At 49.1% G+C, this 16,748-nt stretch overlaps 1 protein-coding gene across 2 annotated transcripts; it reads right to left on the bottom strand.

Moving 5' to 3' along the window:
* Positions 1-403: 403 nt before the first annotated feature.
* SET (SET nuclear proto-oncogene) lies at positions 404-13,637 on the bottom strand. Of its 2 annotated transcripts, none has more exons than XM_037995325.2 (8): positions 13,409-13,637; positions 6,251-6,308; positions 5,444-5,586; positions 4,678-4,781; positions 4,472-4,585; positions 3,001-3,171; positions 2,760-2,906; positions 404-2,152 (listed from the first exon to the last, which is right to left on the bottom strand). In XM_037995325.2, the coding sequence occupies exons 1-8, from the start codon at positions 13,518-13,520 to the stop codon at positions 2,129-2,131; spliced, it is 873 nt and encodes a 290-aa protein (XP_037851253.1). In that variant the 5' UTR covers positions 13,521-13,637; the 3' UTR covers positions 404-2,128. The 2 variants fall into 2 exon arrangements, with proteins under 2 accessions (XP_037851253.1, XP_072878082.1); XM_073021981.1 differs by lacking the exon at positions 13,409-13,637 and adding an exon at positions 7,812-8,249.
* Positions 13,638-16,748: the final 3,111 nt, after the last annotated feature.

Below are 16,748 nucleotides of genomic sequence, written 5' to 3'. Positions count from 1 at the left end.
ATTTTGACAACTATTATATACTGTAACTGTATACATCCACACATGTAAATGTCTACTGTCTCAAAATATCTGAACTGCAGCTGACTATGTGTAGCTCAAGCTGCAGATAACAGCACCCACCTTACTGGATTTTCTTCCCAGTGAAAAAGTCCTTTTGAGACTTCAAAATGAAAATGCTATACTCGCCCTCTCAGAAACTGTATCCAAGTAAGATATCTGAATTTATCCTTTACTTGTACACCGACCAGCTCAAAGCTTTCTAAACCAATGTTATACCATTAGCGCTAGCCCACGCTTCCCCAGTCACTAATGATGTGAAGACAAAAAAAATACAACAATTTCTAAATCCAATAGCAAGTTAACATTCCTCTACAAAACAAGGAGAATGACCCCAGTCCAAAAAAAATCTTTATGTTCCTTTATTGGAGCAAGATTCCTGATCGGTATACAGTGATGTATTTACTAAACAGAGACCTGTGCAGAAATTACATACTATCCATCTAGATAGGTTGTTACACTTTTGCCTATTGATGGAATAGTTCCATTTATCAAGTTTTATACATCAAAAAGCTTTTGAATTTCACCAGACTGTCCATTAATTCACCTCTGAAAAAGTGGCATTTAACTTCAGCAACTATATTTTACAGCATTAAAAAGCTTATGCATTAGGGTGCTTCTCTGCACAATGGCATTGAGCAGACAGAGCTGAGTCCCTTATCCCACCCAGATTCACAGTCACATTTGAGAGCTTTATACCAGAGAGCAGGGACAGTTACTGCTAACCATCACAGACTTCTTACTCTGAGAGCCTATCTTCTTGGCCACATTTTATATAGCCAATGAAGACATGCCAGCAACTGTCCCATGTATAACTTTGCATTAGAGCACCAGGTCTGTTGGATGGTGGTGGCAGGCACTATTACTTTATATCCAGGTAAAAGGCCAATTTTAAAAACTGCCACTTGGAGATAAAAATCAAGGGCACAATATACCCAGAAAAGTATTGAGCAATCTGGTATCCCAAATGATGTGAACACTTTCAGAAACCAATGGTAAATTGAACCCCCGTTTCCCAGCTATGGAGATATTAATACATTGATTCAAATCCCATTACTCAATCCACATAGCCCTGAGGTCATCCTGCAAAGTGCGTATCAAAAAATACGAAGTTAGGGTGACAAAGTTTGACAGTGATGTTATACAAGTCAAACCTGGAAGGTCATAGTAAGCATACCTATGCTAAGAGAAAAGCATCAAATCCTTTGTGTACACATTTAGTTTTATTGTAACAAAGCAACTTGTACACTTTTAACGTTTAAAACTGAGCATCATCTTTCCTTTCCAGTGAAACAAAAAGAAAATTTAAAAATAAACAGGAACAAAATTACAATAGAGAATGTCAATTCCAAATAAGATCCTACAGGTTCTGCTGATTCTCCCATTGAGTGGCAGGGCTCAAGTCATCATTAGGAGAGAATTTATTTTTAAAAGTGTCATCTTAAACTGCAAGGATGTCTGTCAAATATCACAATTAAACATGCCAAAGGAGAAGCCATGTTGTCAAAATGCCCACTTAACCCACCCAAACATCTCAAACCCACCCTTTGCTGACCTTCTATAACCCCATTTTTTTAAGTTTTTTTTCTTTTTTTAAACAAGAGAAAGTAGACAGATACATGTTGGTAAATGCTAACTGTCCATATTCACATAGAGACACAGTGTACTCTCTGAGCCCAATATACAGAGAAAGGAGGAAAAAAGCTAGAATTCTATGCACTACTACACAGGGGCCTAGCACCCTCCAGCTTCCAGCAGAGCGAAGGGAGCAGGGTTTTCTTTTTTCCCACAGAGCTCGGTGGTGTTGATTCCATACAGTTTTTGTTGAGACAGGAAGGGATAAAAATGAACTTCAAACAGAAAGGGGTAGAGACTCTTTTCCCATTGTATTCTGCTCAAGGTATTTCCCCCCAAATAAGTTGAGAACCATGGAGTAGAGAAAAGAGACCTCAAGAACAGGGTGACTGAGCACAAGAGGAAAAAAAAAAAAAAAAAAAAAAAAGACTGCGACTTGCTCCCAGGGACTGGAGAAAATTTAAAAAAAGGAAGGTTGGAATCCATCAGTGTTCTATTAGTCATCTTCTCCTTCATCCTCCTGAAAGAAAAAGTGGGCAGTTAATCTTCACAATTAATGCTGAGACTTGCTTTCATATGGACCACAATGGACCCCACAGAACATATGCCCTGGGAGCACTCCAGTTTCTAAACCTGTAAGTCAGCTGCATCCGTTCGAAGGGAACACCCGTGTTGATGTTGCTTATTAGTAACTTTTCAGTTCTAACCAAATCAGGCACATTTCAGATCAAATAATCCGAAATAAAACCAACCTATCCTAATTCGCCTATTCAGGAATTGTGCAGTTTGTCGAAAATATGTGAAGCTTTATTATTTCAGAGATGTCAGAATTTGACCAGCTACACTGCCTATATTGCTTAAGTACTGGCTAGAGAAAAACAAGCTTGGGTGGTCATAAGACTAACCAAAAACAAACAAACAAACAAACAAAACGAAGAAAACCCAACTAGTTAAACATTAGTACCACATGCTTATCAAACATTTCCTTAATTCTTGAACAACAAAATGGCTTATTTTTTCCACAATCAGTTCTGGTCAGTTCTACCACACTATATATACAACCCCCAAAATAACATGGTGAATTCTTTAAAGGTTATCTTTGCGGGGTTAGCCAAATTTTCTTTTACCTCTCCTTCCTCCCCTTCATCATCATCTTCATCTTCTTCACCTTCATCCTCATCCCCTTCTTCATCAATATCTTCTAATCCTTCCTCCTCTTCATCATCATCATCATCTTCTTCTCCTTCTCCTTCTTCATCATCCATATCAGGAACCTTAAAAAAACACGACCACAGTGTAAGGACTCGTAAGGACTCATTTTTAAACTGAGACAAGTCCAACCTTGAATAAATGAGTATTTCAACTCACCAAGTAGTACTGTAATGGGTTTGGCCAAATATCATCTTTGATGACCTCTCCTAACTCATCAGCACCTGCATCAGAATGGTCAGTAAACCAGGTAAAGAAGCTCTCTGGTTCCTCATGCTGCCTCTTCCTGCTGGCTTTATTCTGCGTTTGACTTGAACGTTTCGTCAAATCCTAAATGAATACCGGAAGAGCTTTTGATACAATCTCTCTATAACACCAATACTCCCTATAATTTAAAAAATAAGATTTTCCCCAAAAGCTCAGCAAAAAAAAAAAAAAAAAAGTATACTATATACACTATTATTATTACCTAAGAGCAATTATAAAACTGTACAGCAGGTAGAGATAGTATCAACTAAATTTGGTTTTCCATAAAATTTGTTCCACTGTAACAGCCACTAGCACAACACAGCTCAAATATCTAAATTATGTCTTACTACCTAAACACAGATGTAAATGATTTTGAGAAATGGCAAGCCATTTGAAGAGCTCAGTCACCACTGCAGAAAAAACAACAACAAAAAATTTAGTCCAGTTCTTTTTTTTAAAAAAACGCAGTCTTGCTCTGTTGCCCAGGCTGGAGTGCAGTGGCACAATCTCAGCTCACTGCAAGCTCCGCCTCCCGGGTTCACACCATTCTCCTGCCTCAGCCTCCTGAGTTGCTGGGACTATAAGTGCCCTCCACCACGCCCAGCTACTTTTTTGTACTTTTAGTAGAGACCATGTTTAGTAGAGACCATGTTTCACCATGTTAGCCAGGATGGTCTCTATCTCCTGACCTCGTGATCTGCCCACCTAAGCCTCCTAAAGTGCTGGGATTATAGGCATGAGTCACCACGCCCGGCCCCAGTTCCCAATTCTTTTTTTTTTTTCCTGAGACGGAGTCTTGCTCTGTCGCCCGGGCTGGAGTGCAGTGGCCGGATCTCAGCTCACTGCAAGCTCCGCCTCCCGGGTTCACGCCATTCTCCTGCCTCAGCCTCCCGAGTAGCTGGGACTACAGGCGCCCGCCACCTCGCCCGGCAAGTTTTTCTGTATTTTTTAGTAGAGACGGGGTTTCACCGTGTTAGCCAGGATGGTCTCGATCTCCTGACCTCGTGAGCCACCCGTCTCGGCCTCCCAAAGTGCTGGGATTACAGGCTTGAGCCACCGCGCCCAGCCCCAGTTCTCAATTCTTAAACTTGGGCTAGATTTTCTCTTTTTTGTTGTTGTTGTTTTTTTTTTTTTTTTGGAAGATAAGGGTCTATGTTGCCCAGGGTAAACTCCTAGGCTCAAGAGATCTTCCTGCCTACATCTGTAACATCTAATGAGAACTTAAATTATTCTAATATTTGGCTTCAGCACACTGGAACGTTTTATATTTTAAGGTTTTCTATTTAGCCACATTACCAACGTATCAAGCACTTGTAAGCGGTTAAAACTAAAGTGAAATAGCTAAAATGCTATTTTTGTCAAATAATTCCTCAAAGCATACCTTTCCAGATTTCCATTTGATTTCGGTGGACTTTGAAGATGGATCACCACTCTCATTCAGATGAAATTCTTTGGAGAGAACTTTATTTTCAAAGTAAGGATTTTCATCAAAATACTGAAATTGAAAGATTAGAAATATGAACAGGTCCAACCAAAGCTCACATTAAATTCCACAGTGGCAAACAAGATTAAGTTAGAGATACTTACAAAATCTATTCTGTAACCTGATTTAATATCTTCAAATTCTGTCACTTCAACTCTGGTCAAATAATGCAGTGCCTCTTCGTCTTCCTCCCCAAGCAGTGCAGACACTAGGCCAGAAAATTACAGGTCAGTTGAATTTTCAACAGGCATACACTAACAACAATTTAACTGATCCCTTTAAAATTTTTCCAAACTTAGAATCTTTGGTTTTATAAACCCATTATTAACTAAAGGCAATTGCTCAATGTCAGACTGTCACTATCTTTCATCAAGCAATTAGAATATAGCTTCTCCTAAACAGAATAGAAAGCAGTAGCTGCAAGTCTTTTCCCATCTTTGAGTTTTTTTTTTTTTTTTTTGAGACACTGTCTGGCTCTTGTCGCCCTGGCTGGAGTGCAATGGTGCACAATCTCGGCTCACTGCAACCTCCCCTCCGCCCCCCCCGGGTTCAAGTGATTCTCCTGCCTCAGCCTCCCAAGTATTGAGTAGCTGGGATTACAGGTGTGCGCTACCACGCCCAGCATATTTTTTTTTTTTGTATTTTTAGTAGAAACAGGGTTTCACCGTGTTGGCCAAGCTGGTTTCCAACCTGACCTCAAATGATACGCCCACCTCATCCTCCCAAAGTGCTGGGATTACCGGTGTGAGCCACTGCACCCAGCCTGTCTTTGTTGCATGCGACCCAACATGTTGGACTAGGTCTTCACCAAGCTTCCTCCATTCGAAGAAACACTATTTATCCTTTAATAATGCCCTGTCCAAAACATACCTTGTGGATGGTTGACAAATGTTGTTACCCAAAAATTTGGGATTTTGGCGATCAATTCTGACCTCTTCTGAAAAAATGGCTGGCGGAGTTTGTTATATTTCTGTTCTACTTTCAAAATCTCCTCACTGGCTTGTTCATTAAGTCTGAAGCAAATGAAAAGAGATGTTGATAATGATAGTATTTAACAAATTAAAAAATTGCTTCAGATTACAGATGTGTATATTTACTTACTAGCTTTGGAACCATGCAAAATACTAAATCACAATAACCATTATCACCTAGTTTAAACATTCAAATCAAAACTAAGATGGCAATTTTGTTTGATTTATCAATAAACACGCAGTAATAATAACTATTAAGAGTGCCCAAACTCAACACTCTGGTAACATTGCGTGTATTTACTTCACCCATTCTATTTCCAGTCCCATTTAAATTGTTTCCCTCAAGCACAATTTCTAAATAAAGTGGCTAATTCCGTAACAAAGTTGTAAGGCAAGTTAGAGCAACCACTGATGCCACACTGCTAAACCATCAGAAGACCCACACTGCAATTCAGACCTACACTGCAATTTTTAGTCTTTGAAAGCAAACCCAAACCTTGTAAGGTCAATGTACTTTCATCAAACACTTTGTACAATCACTTCACCAAAAAACACTGTATCTACGTAAGTCTACGTAAGTATTTCCAACCAAGTTAGAATCATTTCCCCTTTGACAGTGGATAGATTTGACCACAGCTTCAATGATTACCGGGCCATTAGACACATCTCAGAAAACTTATCCAAAGTATATTAAGAAAAATGTTACCTGTCTATTTCATTTTGTACTTCATCAATGTGTTCAATTGCTTCTTGCTGTTCTTTTTCTGCAAAAAAAAAGCAAAAAACTTAAATTCTACGGTAAATTTACCTAGTTTTCCAGATGTCAATACTATAATATTCCAAAAGCCATTAAAACAAAAACGCCTACTACAAAGGTAAGTGTTCCACATGCTCATGCTTGTAGCTGACAAATTTCTATTTAATTAAAAGACCATTCACAAGTCATGTTGTCTGCTGGGTTACTCAGAAATTGGTTTTCTATAGCGCCTTTTAAAAGAGTTTCACTACAACAGACCGATCATTAAGGTTTCTACTATGAAAGATACAGAATAACCTTATTCAGAAGTCTTCACGTTTATTATTTCACATTATACACTTGCAAAAGAACAGTAGCAGCTGCTAACTAGAATATGGAAACTAAAGCCATGACAATGATACAAATTAGGCCACGACTACCACCTATCAAGGTAAAACTACCTTTCATAGAAAGTTGACGACTCTGCTATTACAATGAAGACACCAGACACGCCTACAAAGACTGGAAAGGCACCGAGCACCATCCTACACACCGGCCCTCACCTTCTCAGAGCAGGAACCCCTCCAACCCAATTCAGGCGGGCGGACCTCAGATACGGCCCCACACGACTTTGGAGCACATACTGGGAGCAAATATTAGATCAGAAAGCAGTGAGGCACAGAAGGGAGAGGAAAAAAAGGGGGTGTGCTCTGGAATAGGTGCCCTTTTGTCCTGTAAAGACTACAACCCCCCTACAAAGCTAAGTGGGTGTGAAGGGGCCAGATCGCGCGGTTCATTTCCGGTAACCATCCCGGGATTGGCAGCCCCCCTGCCGAGAGCCTCCTTGGCTGAGGCCAGCTTTCTTAGCCATTTCCAAGACCCCCGATACACTGGTCGCGGCGCCAGGTTTCTCCGCACGCTGGTGCGACGGGGCGGCCGCCCCACGTGGGGAGTGCGCCCAGGCCGGCCAGAGCATCCTCCCGGCCGGCCAAGGCCCAGCGCGCGGCCGGCCGCGTGCTCCCCGCGCCCCCACCCAGCCCCAGCTCCAGGCAGAAGCCCCGCCGGGGCCAGCCTCTGGGCGGGAGTGCCGGGGGCGCCGCCGCGGGCCGGGCGCGAAGCGGAACCGCGCGGGAGGTCGGGCGCGGGGCCGCGTCCGGCCGCACCATGTGGCGGCGGCGGCGGCTGATGGGAGCGAGGCATCATGGCGGAGCACAATAAAGAGAGGCTTCTCGGGAGGGAGGGAGGGGGAGGAGAGCGAGGGAGGGGGGAGAGGAAGGGGGGGTCTCCTCCGCCCGCGCCGAGCAGGCCGCAGCGCCCCCGCCTCGCAGCGCCGGCCGCCGCCGCGGCGCCACCCAGGCCCCCGGCCCGGCCGCGCACAAAAAAGGGCGCCGAGTCCGCGGGCCCCAGCCGGCCGCGCCGCGCCCCCCCGCCCGGCGCCCCCCGCGCACGCCCCGGGCCCCGCCGGCGGCCTGCGGCCGGGCGGGCGGCGAAGATGGCGGCGCGGGCCGGCCCCCGGGCTCGCTGCTCTCACCTGAGGTCTCGTCGGCCCCGTCGTGGTTGGAGTTGAGCTCCTTTTTACTGACTTTGGCCGCCGGCGCCGACATGGTGCTGCTCCGCTGTCGGGGGGGGAGCGGGGAGGGGGAGAGAAGGGAAGGCGAAGGGGGCGGGCAGGCGGCTTCCCCTCACGCCACACGCGCGGGCGCCCGCTCGGTCCGGCCGCCTCCTCCCGGCGCTCGCTCGCTCTCCCTCCCCCTCGCTCGCTCGCGCGCGCTGCCCTCGCGGCCTGACGCCGAGGGACGGGCTGGGGCGGCGTGCCGGGCCCCGGCCCGGGCTCCTGTTAGCGGAGGGGAGGCGGAGGCGGCGGCGGCGGCGGGCGGCTCGGCTCCCTCACTCGCGCTTGGCGATCCAGCCAGCTCGCTGCTAGCTCTCCCGAGCCGCCTCCTCCTCCACCTCCTCCTACGGCGAGGGGCGGGCGCAGGGCGCAGGCGCGCCAGGCCCCGCGCAGATGCTCCGCCTCTGGCCGGGGAGGATCGCGCCGCGGCGCCATTGGCCTGGGCGGCGGGATGAGGGGGCGGAGTTGCGGCGCGGAGACACAGGGCCGGGCGAGAGGCGGGAGGAAGGCGCGCGGCGACGCACGGCCGCCCCCCGCGCCGCGTCCCCTCCCCCGCTCTCCCCTCTCAGGCCCGACCCAGGACACTGGCGCGCGGCGGGCCGGGGGGCGGGGCCTCGCGCGGAGGCGCGGGTGCCCCGGCCGGGGCGTCACGTGGTGAGCAAGCGGCTTCCCTGCTCCACGGGGCACCGGGAGCGGGGCGCCCACCACCCCGAAAGTACAGGCCCGGCCTCGCGTGGGGGCCCCGAATTCCGCCCGGCCTCTTGGCGCCTTCCATTTCGTGGAGAAAGCAGGGGGCACCCCATCCTGGATGCCAGATGGGGAACTGCCGATCGGACTCAAACTCGGGCTCGTGTGCGAAGCCCCAGGCTGTGTAGTTCGCGCGCAGGGCCATTCCTGGGTTTTAGTCCAAGCCCTGCCCAGCAAGCTTGTACCCTTGAGCAAGTCACCCTTCCTCTCTGAACCCGTTTCTGTTATGAAATGATAAACGTTACGACACTGAAGCCACATTAAACTCGAAGTCCTGTGAAGGCAGGGAGTACCACATTAGTCCGCAGTGCCCAGTGCCTGCAAGAATCATACTGAGCGTTAAATGCCACTTTCAGCAGCGCATGGCACGGTTATCTCACCAAGGCCCCACAACAGCCCCATGCGATAGGCGGTATTCTGTTCCCAGAGATGAAAGGGGCCAACAAGGTCTACTTGAGAGTCAAAGCTCTGAACCACTAAGGAGGGCTGAAGCATTTTGTTTAAATAATACTTTTCAAGTAATGCGGATGCCCCACACTCGGTCCCTCTAACTCCCCAAGACATGAACCATAAAAAGCCTGAAAAACCCTGATTAGTAGCGTTAGTTTGTTTTGAGACGGTAGGACTCTTGCTCTGTCCCCCAGGCTGGAGTGCAGTGGCGCAATCTCGGCTCACTGCAAGCTCCGCCTCCCGGGTTCAAGCAATTCTCCTGCCTCGGCCTCCCGAGTAACTGGGGCTACAGGCACGTGCCACCACAACCGGCTAATTTTTGTATTTTTAGTAGAGATGGATTTTCACCACCTTGGCCAGGCTGGTCTACTGACCTGAGGTGACCCACCCACCTCGCCCTCCCAAAGTGCTGGGATTGCAGGCGTGAGCCACTGCTCCCGGCCAGCACCATTTGTTGATTTTAGTGATACGCTGGCCAGTGTCAAATCCTGGCCACGCAGTGGCTCACTCCTGTTATCCCAACACTTTGGGAGACCAAGGCAGGAGGATCGCTTGGGTCCAGGAGTACCAGTCTTCAGGGAGCCCCAATGCAGCCACTGCACTGAAGCTTGAGTGACAGAGCAAGACCCTGTCTCTAAAACAAAAACAAAAAATACCTGAAATCTCTCTTTGAGCATTTTTAACCAGAACGTGGTGTTGGAATTCTGCCTTCCAGACTCAGACTTTACTATTGGCTCTTTTTTTTTTTTTTTTTTTTTTTTTTTTTTTGAGACTCACTCTGTCTTCCAGGCTGGAGTGCAGTGGTGCCATCTCAGCTCACTGCAACCTCCACCTCCCGGGTTCAAGTGATTCTCCTGCCTCAGCCTCCTGAGTTGCTAGGATTACAGATGTGTGTCACCACACTCTGCTAATTTTTGTATTTTTGGTAGAGAGGTTTTCACCATGCTGGCCAGGCTGGTCTCAAACTCCTGATCTCAGGTGATCTGCCTGCCTCTGCCTCCCAAAGTGCTGGGATTACAGGCATGAGCCACTGCGCCCAGCCCACTATCAGTTCTTAAAGTTCAAGCAACATCTTTTTCACCAACATCTCTTAAAGTTCAAGCTAAGTGAGGGCCTTAGCCTCCTGAGTATCTGGGATTACACGCGCCCACTACCACAACAAGCTAATTTTTGTATTTTTTAGTAGAGACAGGGTTTCACCATGTTGGCCAGGCTGGTCTCAAACTCCTGACCTCAGGTGATCTGCCCACCTCAGCCTCCCAAAGTGCTGGGACTACAGGCATGAGCCACCCACCGTGCCCAGCATAAACTAAATTTCATTGCAAGTGACAGAACCAAGATTCTAAACCAAGTAGCAATGGACAAAGCCCTTACCTTAAAACAGTTTTTCTATTTTTATTTTATTATTATTATTATGAGACAGGGTCTCTCTCTCTCTGTCGCCCAGAACCTTGGCTCACTGCAGCCTTGATCTCCTGGGCTCTGGGGATCCTTCCACCTCAGCCTTCTGAGTAGCTGGGACCACAGGCAAGCGCCACTGCCACCTTGCCTAGCTAATTTATTTTGTCTTTTGTACAGACGAGGTATCACCATGTTGCCCAGGCTGGTCTCAAACTCCTGAGCTCAAACCATCCTTCAACCTCAGCCTCCCAGAGCTCTGGGATTACAAGATTGAGCCATTGCACCCCGCGTCAATTTTTTTTAATGTCACCAACAGTTAGTTAGAAGTACTTTTTACATCATGACCTAGCACACACAAACCAAAACTTACCCTTACCAAGGGTGGTGTGATTCTAATTTCCTATTTAAAATGCAGGGCACACCCCACCAAAGTGATTTCACGACCCACTCCTGGGCTGAGTCTGTCTGAGAACACTATGCCAAGGGCTGCTGCTTCCATCCTCAAAACCTGACCCACAGGGTCACTCCTGACCCACAACATCTCCTGAGTGCCTGATCTGCCTGTTTCCCAAGCACCTGCAGGGGTCCCAGGGAACCCTGTAATGCCTTCTGATGGGGGAGTGGGCTTTCAGTTTCCCTTTCTAGCCTCCCAACCCTCCCTGCCCCTCTTTTCCTGCCCTTCCCCACACAGTGCTTCTCAAGATAAATGTGAGGAGCACACTAGGAAGTTGAAGAGAAAGAGAAAGCAAAAGGGCCAGGGGTGTCAGTAAACACGGACGAGCTGGGGGCACACTGAGAGGTTATTCATCCACACTTAGGACTCTGCTCTCTCCCTGTCTCCAATGCCAGTAGCTCTGCATTCTCTCTCCTTGGCCTCTCCCCTCACTCAGAATTCCTCCCTCTCCTCTCTCCTCCCCTTCCTGGCCCCTCTGGTTGTTTTCTTTTGTTGTTGTTGTTCTTGTTGCCCAGGTTGGAGTGCAATGGCACGAACTCGGCTCACTGCTCACTCCCTGGGTTCAAGCGATTCTCCTGCCTCAGCCCCCCAAGTAGCTGGGATTACAGGCGTGTGCCATCACGCCTGGCTAACTGTCTTTGGTAGAAACAGGGTTTAGCCATGTTGGCCAGGCTGGTCTCAAACTTCTGCCCTCAGGTGATCTGCCCACCTCGGCCTCCCAAAGTGCTAGGATTACAGGCATGAGCCACCGCGCCTGGCCCCCGGCTCCCTTTGAAGAGGACAGAACCCCACCGCCAGAAACACTGAAACAGAGAGAGGCTGGCATTTCCCACAGTGCTGCAATGTCCCAGGCACAGACCAACAAATCTCCAGAGCCTGGAACATCTCCCCCTACAACACACACATCTCTTTGAGCCTCCTGTTCTGATCTGTAAAATTGGGATGTCCACAGCATACGGCTGTCAGGATAGAGAAGTGCTTGGCACAGCTCCTGGCACGCCATCAGTGCCTACTAAGCAGCAGGAGCTGTTATTTGGGTTTAGATGAACCCCCTCACACCTTTCCATCCCTTCCAGTCCTGTTAATGCTCCCAGGAAGCTCACTGGAAGGAGACTAGGAAGACTCATCCACATTTTGCTGCGCACAGTACGCTCTAGAGCACCGATGATGTGCTAGGCGCTGTCTAGTGCTTCCCTTAGATTTCAAATCACAGCAAGCCTGGAGATCGGTACTGTGGATCCCATTTTATAGAAGAGAAAACAAGCACAGGTTGTTTTACGTGACTCACCCAGCAAGGTAGGTTTCAAGCTGGGCAGGAGGTCTCCGCATCCCATGTGGAAGAAAAGGGTCCACACTGAGCCCTGAGGTAGGACTCTTCGTCAGTGCTTCTTCCATATGAGTCGCCTGCCCTCAGCCAATCAAAACTTCCCGCTTGCTTGCAGGCCCTGGGCCTATCCACACCCAGCCCACGAAGTCTCCACCACAACCCTCCCCTAGGAGCCAGACCTGATCACCAGAACAGTCAACTGTGTATCCAGCTCCAGCTATGTGTCCCAAAATGCAGCCCTCACCTCTGAGTTTAAAGGGGGGAAGAGCATGCATGAAACTGATGGTTACAATGTAATGATAAGAGGGTGGGGCACGTGACTCTGGGACTCCTAACTCTCAAGTGCTGGGGCTCACACAATGCCCGCAGGAAGTGACTTTCCAGCAGAGAGCTGGAGGTGGTACACAGGTAAGGAGAGGAAAGGACAAGTGGGTATCTAGGCCCCGAGGTCAGAGGGTAGAGTCCCAGGAGGTCAAGGTGAAGGATACCACCTTGAGGGAGGCCTCCAGGTGGGGAGTCTCAGGAGTGTGAACCCAGAGAGGTCGGCAGGGACTGGGTGGGCGGGCCCCAGAAGTTTCTGAGCACCTGGAGGACGTGGGGAGGCAAGGGAGGGGTTTAAGCCGGGGAGTGGGCCACGTGATTGGCTATGCTCAGGCTGAAGGGGAGGAGGAGGAAGCTGGAAGCCAAGATGAGGAGGTGGCAGAGATTCAGGCCAGAGTTGTGGGCCGCCGTCGGCAGCAAGAACAGAGAGAGAGGTGGACAGATCTGAGAGATACTGAGGTAGAACCACCAGGAATCGGGCATTTGACTGGATGTGGGGGGTGAAGGAGGGGCCTCAGGCTGGCTGGCAGTGCCCCTTGCCAAGAAAGGGAGCCCCAGAGGAGGAAGTTTGGGGGCTGGGGAGACAAGCTCAGGGGTCAGTTTTGAGTTGGGGGCAGGGATGAGCTCCCGTGCACTGCCGTTCTCCCAGTCTAGTCCCTTCTGGTTCTTCACGTAAACTTAATCCACCATCCCAGGCTTAAAACCCTTCAGGGGCGCTTAGGGGTCACATCTCAAGAGGGATTGGGGGGGAAAAATCAGAGAGTCAATCCTTGCAAATCCCTTAAATCTCCAATAAAACTTAGCGCGGAAACATACCTCCCTTCTTCGGCAAGCCTGCAGAGGCCGATGTCTCCTCCGGTCCCAGAGCAGGCGGTGGTCTTGGTTTCTTCTTTTGAGGCAGGAGTGGAGACTGGCGTTTAGGGGCCATGCTGTTAGGGAAGTCCTAGAACCAGACCACGAGTCTCCTCACCCGTCCGGAAGCAAGCTGAACACTGAGACTGCCCCAGGTGCCAGCGGTTTAAATCTGCACTGGAGCCGCCCTGCCTGGAAGGGATATTTACATGACAGTGGGACACACACCCCAGCCCCCTCCCCCAGCCTCATCCCACCCACCCTCCAATCAGGAGAAATTTCTTTTAGTTGCTCTCTGCCTCGCTCTGCAGGGGCACTCTTGGCTTTGGGGGAGGGGGCAAGGTCTATCTTGAAAGCAGTCCTGTGCTTTCTATACCTCCTGGTTTCATGTAAAACCCCTGCAGCCTATCCCCCAGTTCGTTCCCAAACCCCCAGGTAGACAGGCCTGCCCCTACTGAGAACTTATCCTCTTTTTTTTTTTTTTTCCTTTGGCCTCCAGAAGATTTAAACACGTGCTGTTGCCTCACCTAAGCTTGGAACATTCCTCAGTAAACCACACCCCCACCGCCCGGTCTAGCTAACTCCTTCCTGACCTCCCTTGTCTCTGCTTGAAGGGATAGATTAATGTTGAAAAAAAGGTTTCCCAATCAAGAATTACAAAGGAATTAGATGCCTGCATTAAAAAAAAAAAAGAAAGAAAGAAAGAAAGAAAAAAGAAAGAATTACAAAGGAAGAGGGAAAAGCAGGAATCTTTGGAGGCTTGGAGTATTTATTCACTTTTCACTTATTTCAGAAAGGGATACAAGTTAAGAGTTAGAAAAAGTTTACTTTAGCTGGGCTTGGTGGCGGGCACCTGTAATCCCAGCTACTGGGGAGGCTGAGGCAGGAAAATCACTTGAACCTGGGAGGTGGAGGTGTAGTGAGCCGAGATCGTGCCACTGCACTCCAACCTAGGCAACAGAGCGGGACCTTGTCTCAAAAAAAAGACTTTTTTTTTTTTTTTTTTTTTTTTTGAGACGGAGTCTCGCTCTGTCGCCCAGGCTGGAGTGCAGTGGCCGGATCTCAGCTCACTGCAAGCTCCGCCTCCCGGGTTTACGCCATTCTCCTGCCTCAGCCTCCCGAGTAACTGGGACTACAGGCGCCCGCCACCTCGCCCGGCTAGTTTTTTGTATTTTTTAGTAGAGACGGGGTTTCACCGGGTTAGCCAGGATGGTCTCGATCTCCTGACCTCGTGATCCACCCGTCTCGGCCTCCCAAAGTGCTGGGATTACAGGCTTGAGCCACCGCGCCCGGCCAACTTTTTTTTTTTTTTTTTTTTTTTGAGACGGAGTCTTGCTCTGTCGCCCGGGCTGGAGTGCAGTGGCCGGATCTCAGCTCACTGCAAGCTCCGCCTCCCGGGTTCACGCCATTCTCCTGCCTCAGCCTCCCGAGTAGCGGGGACTACAGGCGCCCGCCACCTCGCCCGGCTAGTTGTGTTTTTAGTAGAGACGGGGTTTCACCGTGTTAGCCAGGATGGTCTCGATCTCCTGACCTCGTGATCCGCCCGTCTCGGCCTCCCAAAGTGCTGGGATTACAGGCTTGAGCCACCGCGCCCGGCCCCCAACTTTTTTTTTTTAAGGTAAGGTCCCATCCTGTCTCCGAGGCTCAAGTACATTAGTGATCATGGCTCACTGCAGCCTCAACTTCCCAGGCTCAGGTGTTCCTCCCACCTCAGCCTCCTGAGTAGCTGGGACTACAGATGTCGCCCCATGGCTGGCTAATTTTTTGTATTTTTAGTAGGCACAGGGTTTGGCCACCTTGCCCAGGCTGGTCTCCAACTCCTGGTCCCAAGCCAACTGCCCACCTCAGCCTCCCAAAGTGCTGGTATTACAAGCACGAGCCACCACACCAGACCACAAGAATTTTTACTATTTATTTATTTATAGAAAGAGTCTCACTCTGTCGTCCAGGCTAGAGTGCAGTGCCATGATCCTTGGCTCACTTCCCAGGTTCAAGCTGTTCTCTTGCCTCAGCCTCCTGAGTAGCTGGGGTTACAGGTGCCTGCCACCACGCGTGACTAATTTTTGTATTTTAAGTAGAGATGGGGTTTCACCATGTTGTTGAACTCCTGACCTCAAGTGATCTGCCTGTTTCAGCCTCCAAAGTACTGGGATTACAGGTGTGAGCCACTGCGCCCAACCCAGAAGAATTTTTAGAAAGCCACTTGTCTGGGGGTGGCAAAGGCCACTGTCATTGGGGGTCTGTCAGGGCATAAAAATGAGTAAGGCAAAATCAAAAGCACAACAGCGAATAGAAGGTAGATTGGTACAACTGCAGTGGAAAACTGCATACCACGACTGCCCAAGCTGAATGTGTGCATGCTTTGTGACCCAGCAATGGTACTCCTCGCTACATCTCCAACAGATATACGTAACATATTGGTACAAGAATGTTCACAGCAGCAAGATTCATAATAGACAAACTGGAAACAATGCAAATGTCTGTACAAGGTGGAATAAATACATTGTGAGACATTCAAGGAAAGGAATGTTACAAAGAAATGAAAGTAAATGGGCCGGATGTGGAGGCTCACTCCTGTAATCCCAGCACTTGGAAGGCCGAGGCAGATGGATAACCTGAGGTCAGGAGTTTAAGACTAGCCTGGCCATGTGGTGAAACCCCGTCTCTACTAAAAACACAAAACTTAACCGGGAGTGGTGGCACACACCTGTAGTCCCAGCTACTTGGGAGGGTGAGGCAGGAGAATCGCTTGAACCCAGAAGACTGAGGTTGCCGTGAGCCGAGATTGCCCCAGTGCACACTGGCCTGGGTGACAGTGAGACACTGTCTCAAAAATAATCATAATAGGCCAGGCATGGTGACTCATGCCTGTAATCCCAGCACTTTGGGAGGCCGGGGCGGGCAGATCACAAGGTCAGGACATTAAAACCATTCTGGCTAACACGGTGAAACTTCATCTCTACTAAAAATACAAAAAATTAGCCGGGCGTGGTGGCGGGCACCTGTAGTCCCAGCTACTTGGGAGGCTGAGGCAGGAGAATGGCGTGAACCCAGGAGGCGGAGCTTGCAGTGAGCCGAAATCGCGCCACTGCACTCCAGCCTGGGTGACAGAGCAAGACTCCATCTCAAAATAATAATAATAATAATAATAATAATAATAATTGACCTGACACGGTGGCTTATGCCTATAATCCCAGCACTTTGGGAGGCCGAGGCGGGAGGATCACAAGTCCAGGAGTTTCAGACCAGTTTGGCCAACATGACAAAACCCCATCTCTATTAAAAATACAAAAATTAGCTGGGT

Source organism: Chlorocebus sabaeus, chromosome 12 (assembly GCF_047675955.1).
Source record: "Chlorocebus sabaeus isolate Y175 chromosome 12, mChlSab1.0.hap1, whole genome shotgun sequence".
Taxonomy (NCBI): domain Eukaryota; kingdom Metazoa; phylum Chordata; class Mammalia; order Primates; family Cercopithecidae; genus Chlorocebus; species Chlorocebus sabaeus.
Note: the sequence above shows the minus strand (reverse complement) of the source record. Positions and strands in the feature narration are given on the sequence as shown.

Coding starts and splice junctions, on each gene's coding strand:
- SET (XM_037995325.2), bottom strand. CDS start 13,520: ATGGCCCCTAAACGCCAGTCTCCACTCCTGCCTCAAAAGAAGAAACCA. Junction 5,587..6,250: donor GTACAAAATGAAATAGACAG/GTAACATTTTTC, acceptor CATTTGCTTCAG/ACTTAATGAACAAGCCAGTG. Junction 4,782..5,443: donor ATTTGTCAACCATCCACAAG/GTATGTTTTGGA, acceptor TTTCTGGCCTAG/TGTCTGCACTGCTTGGGGAG.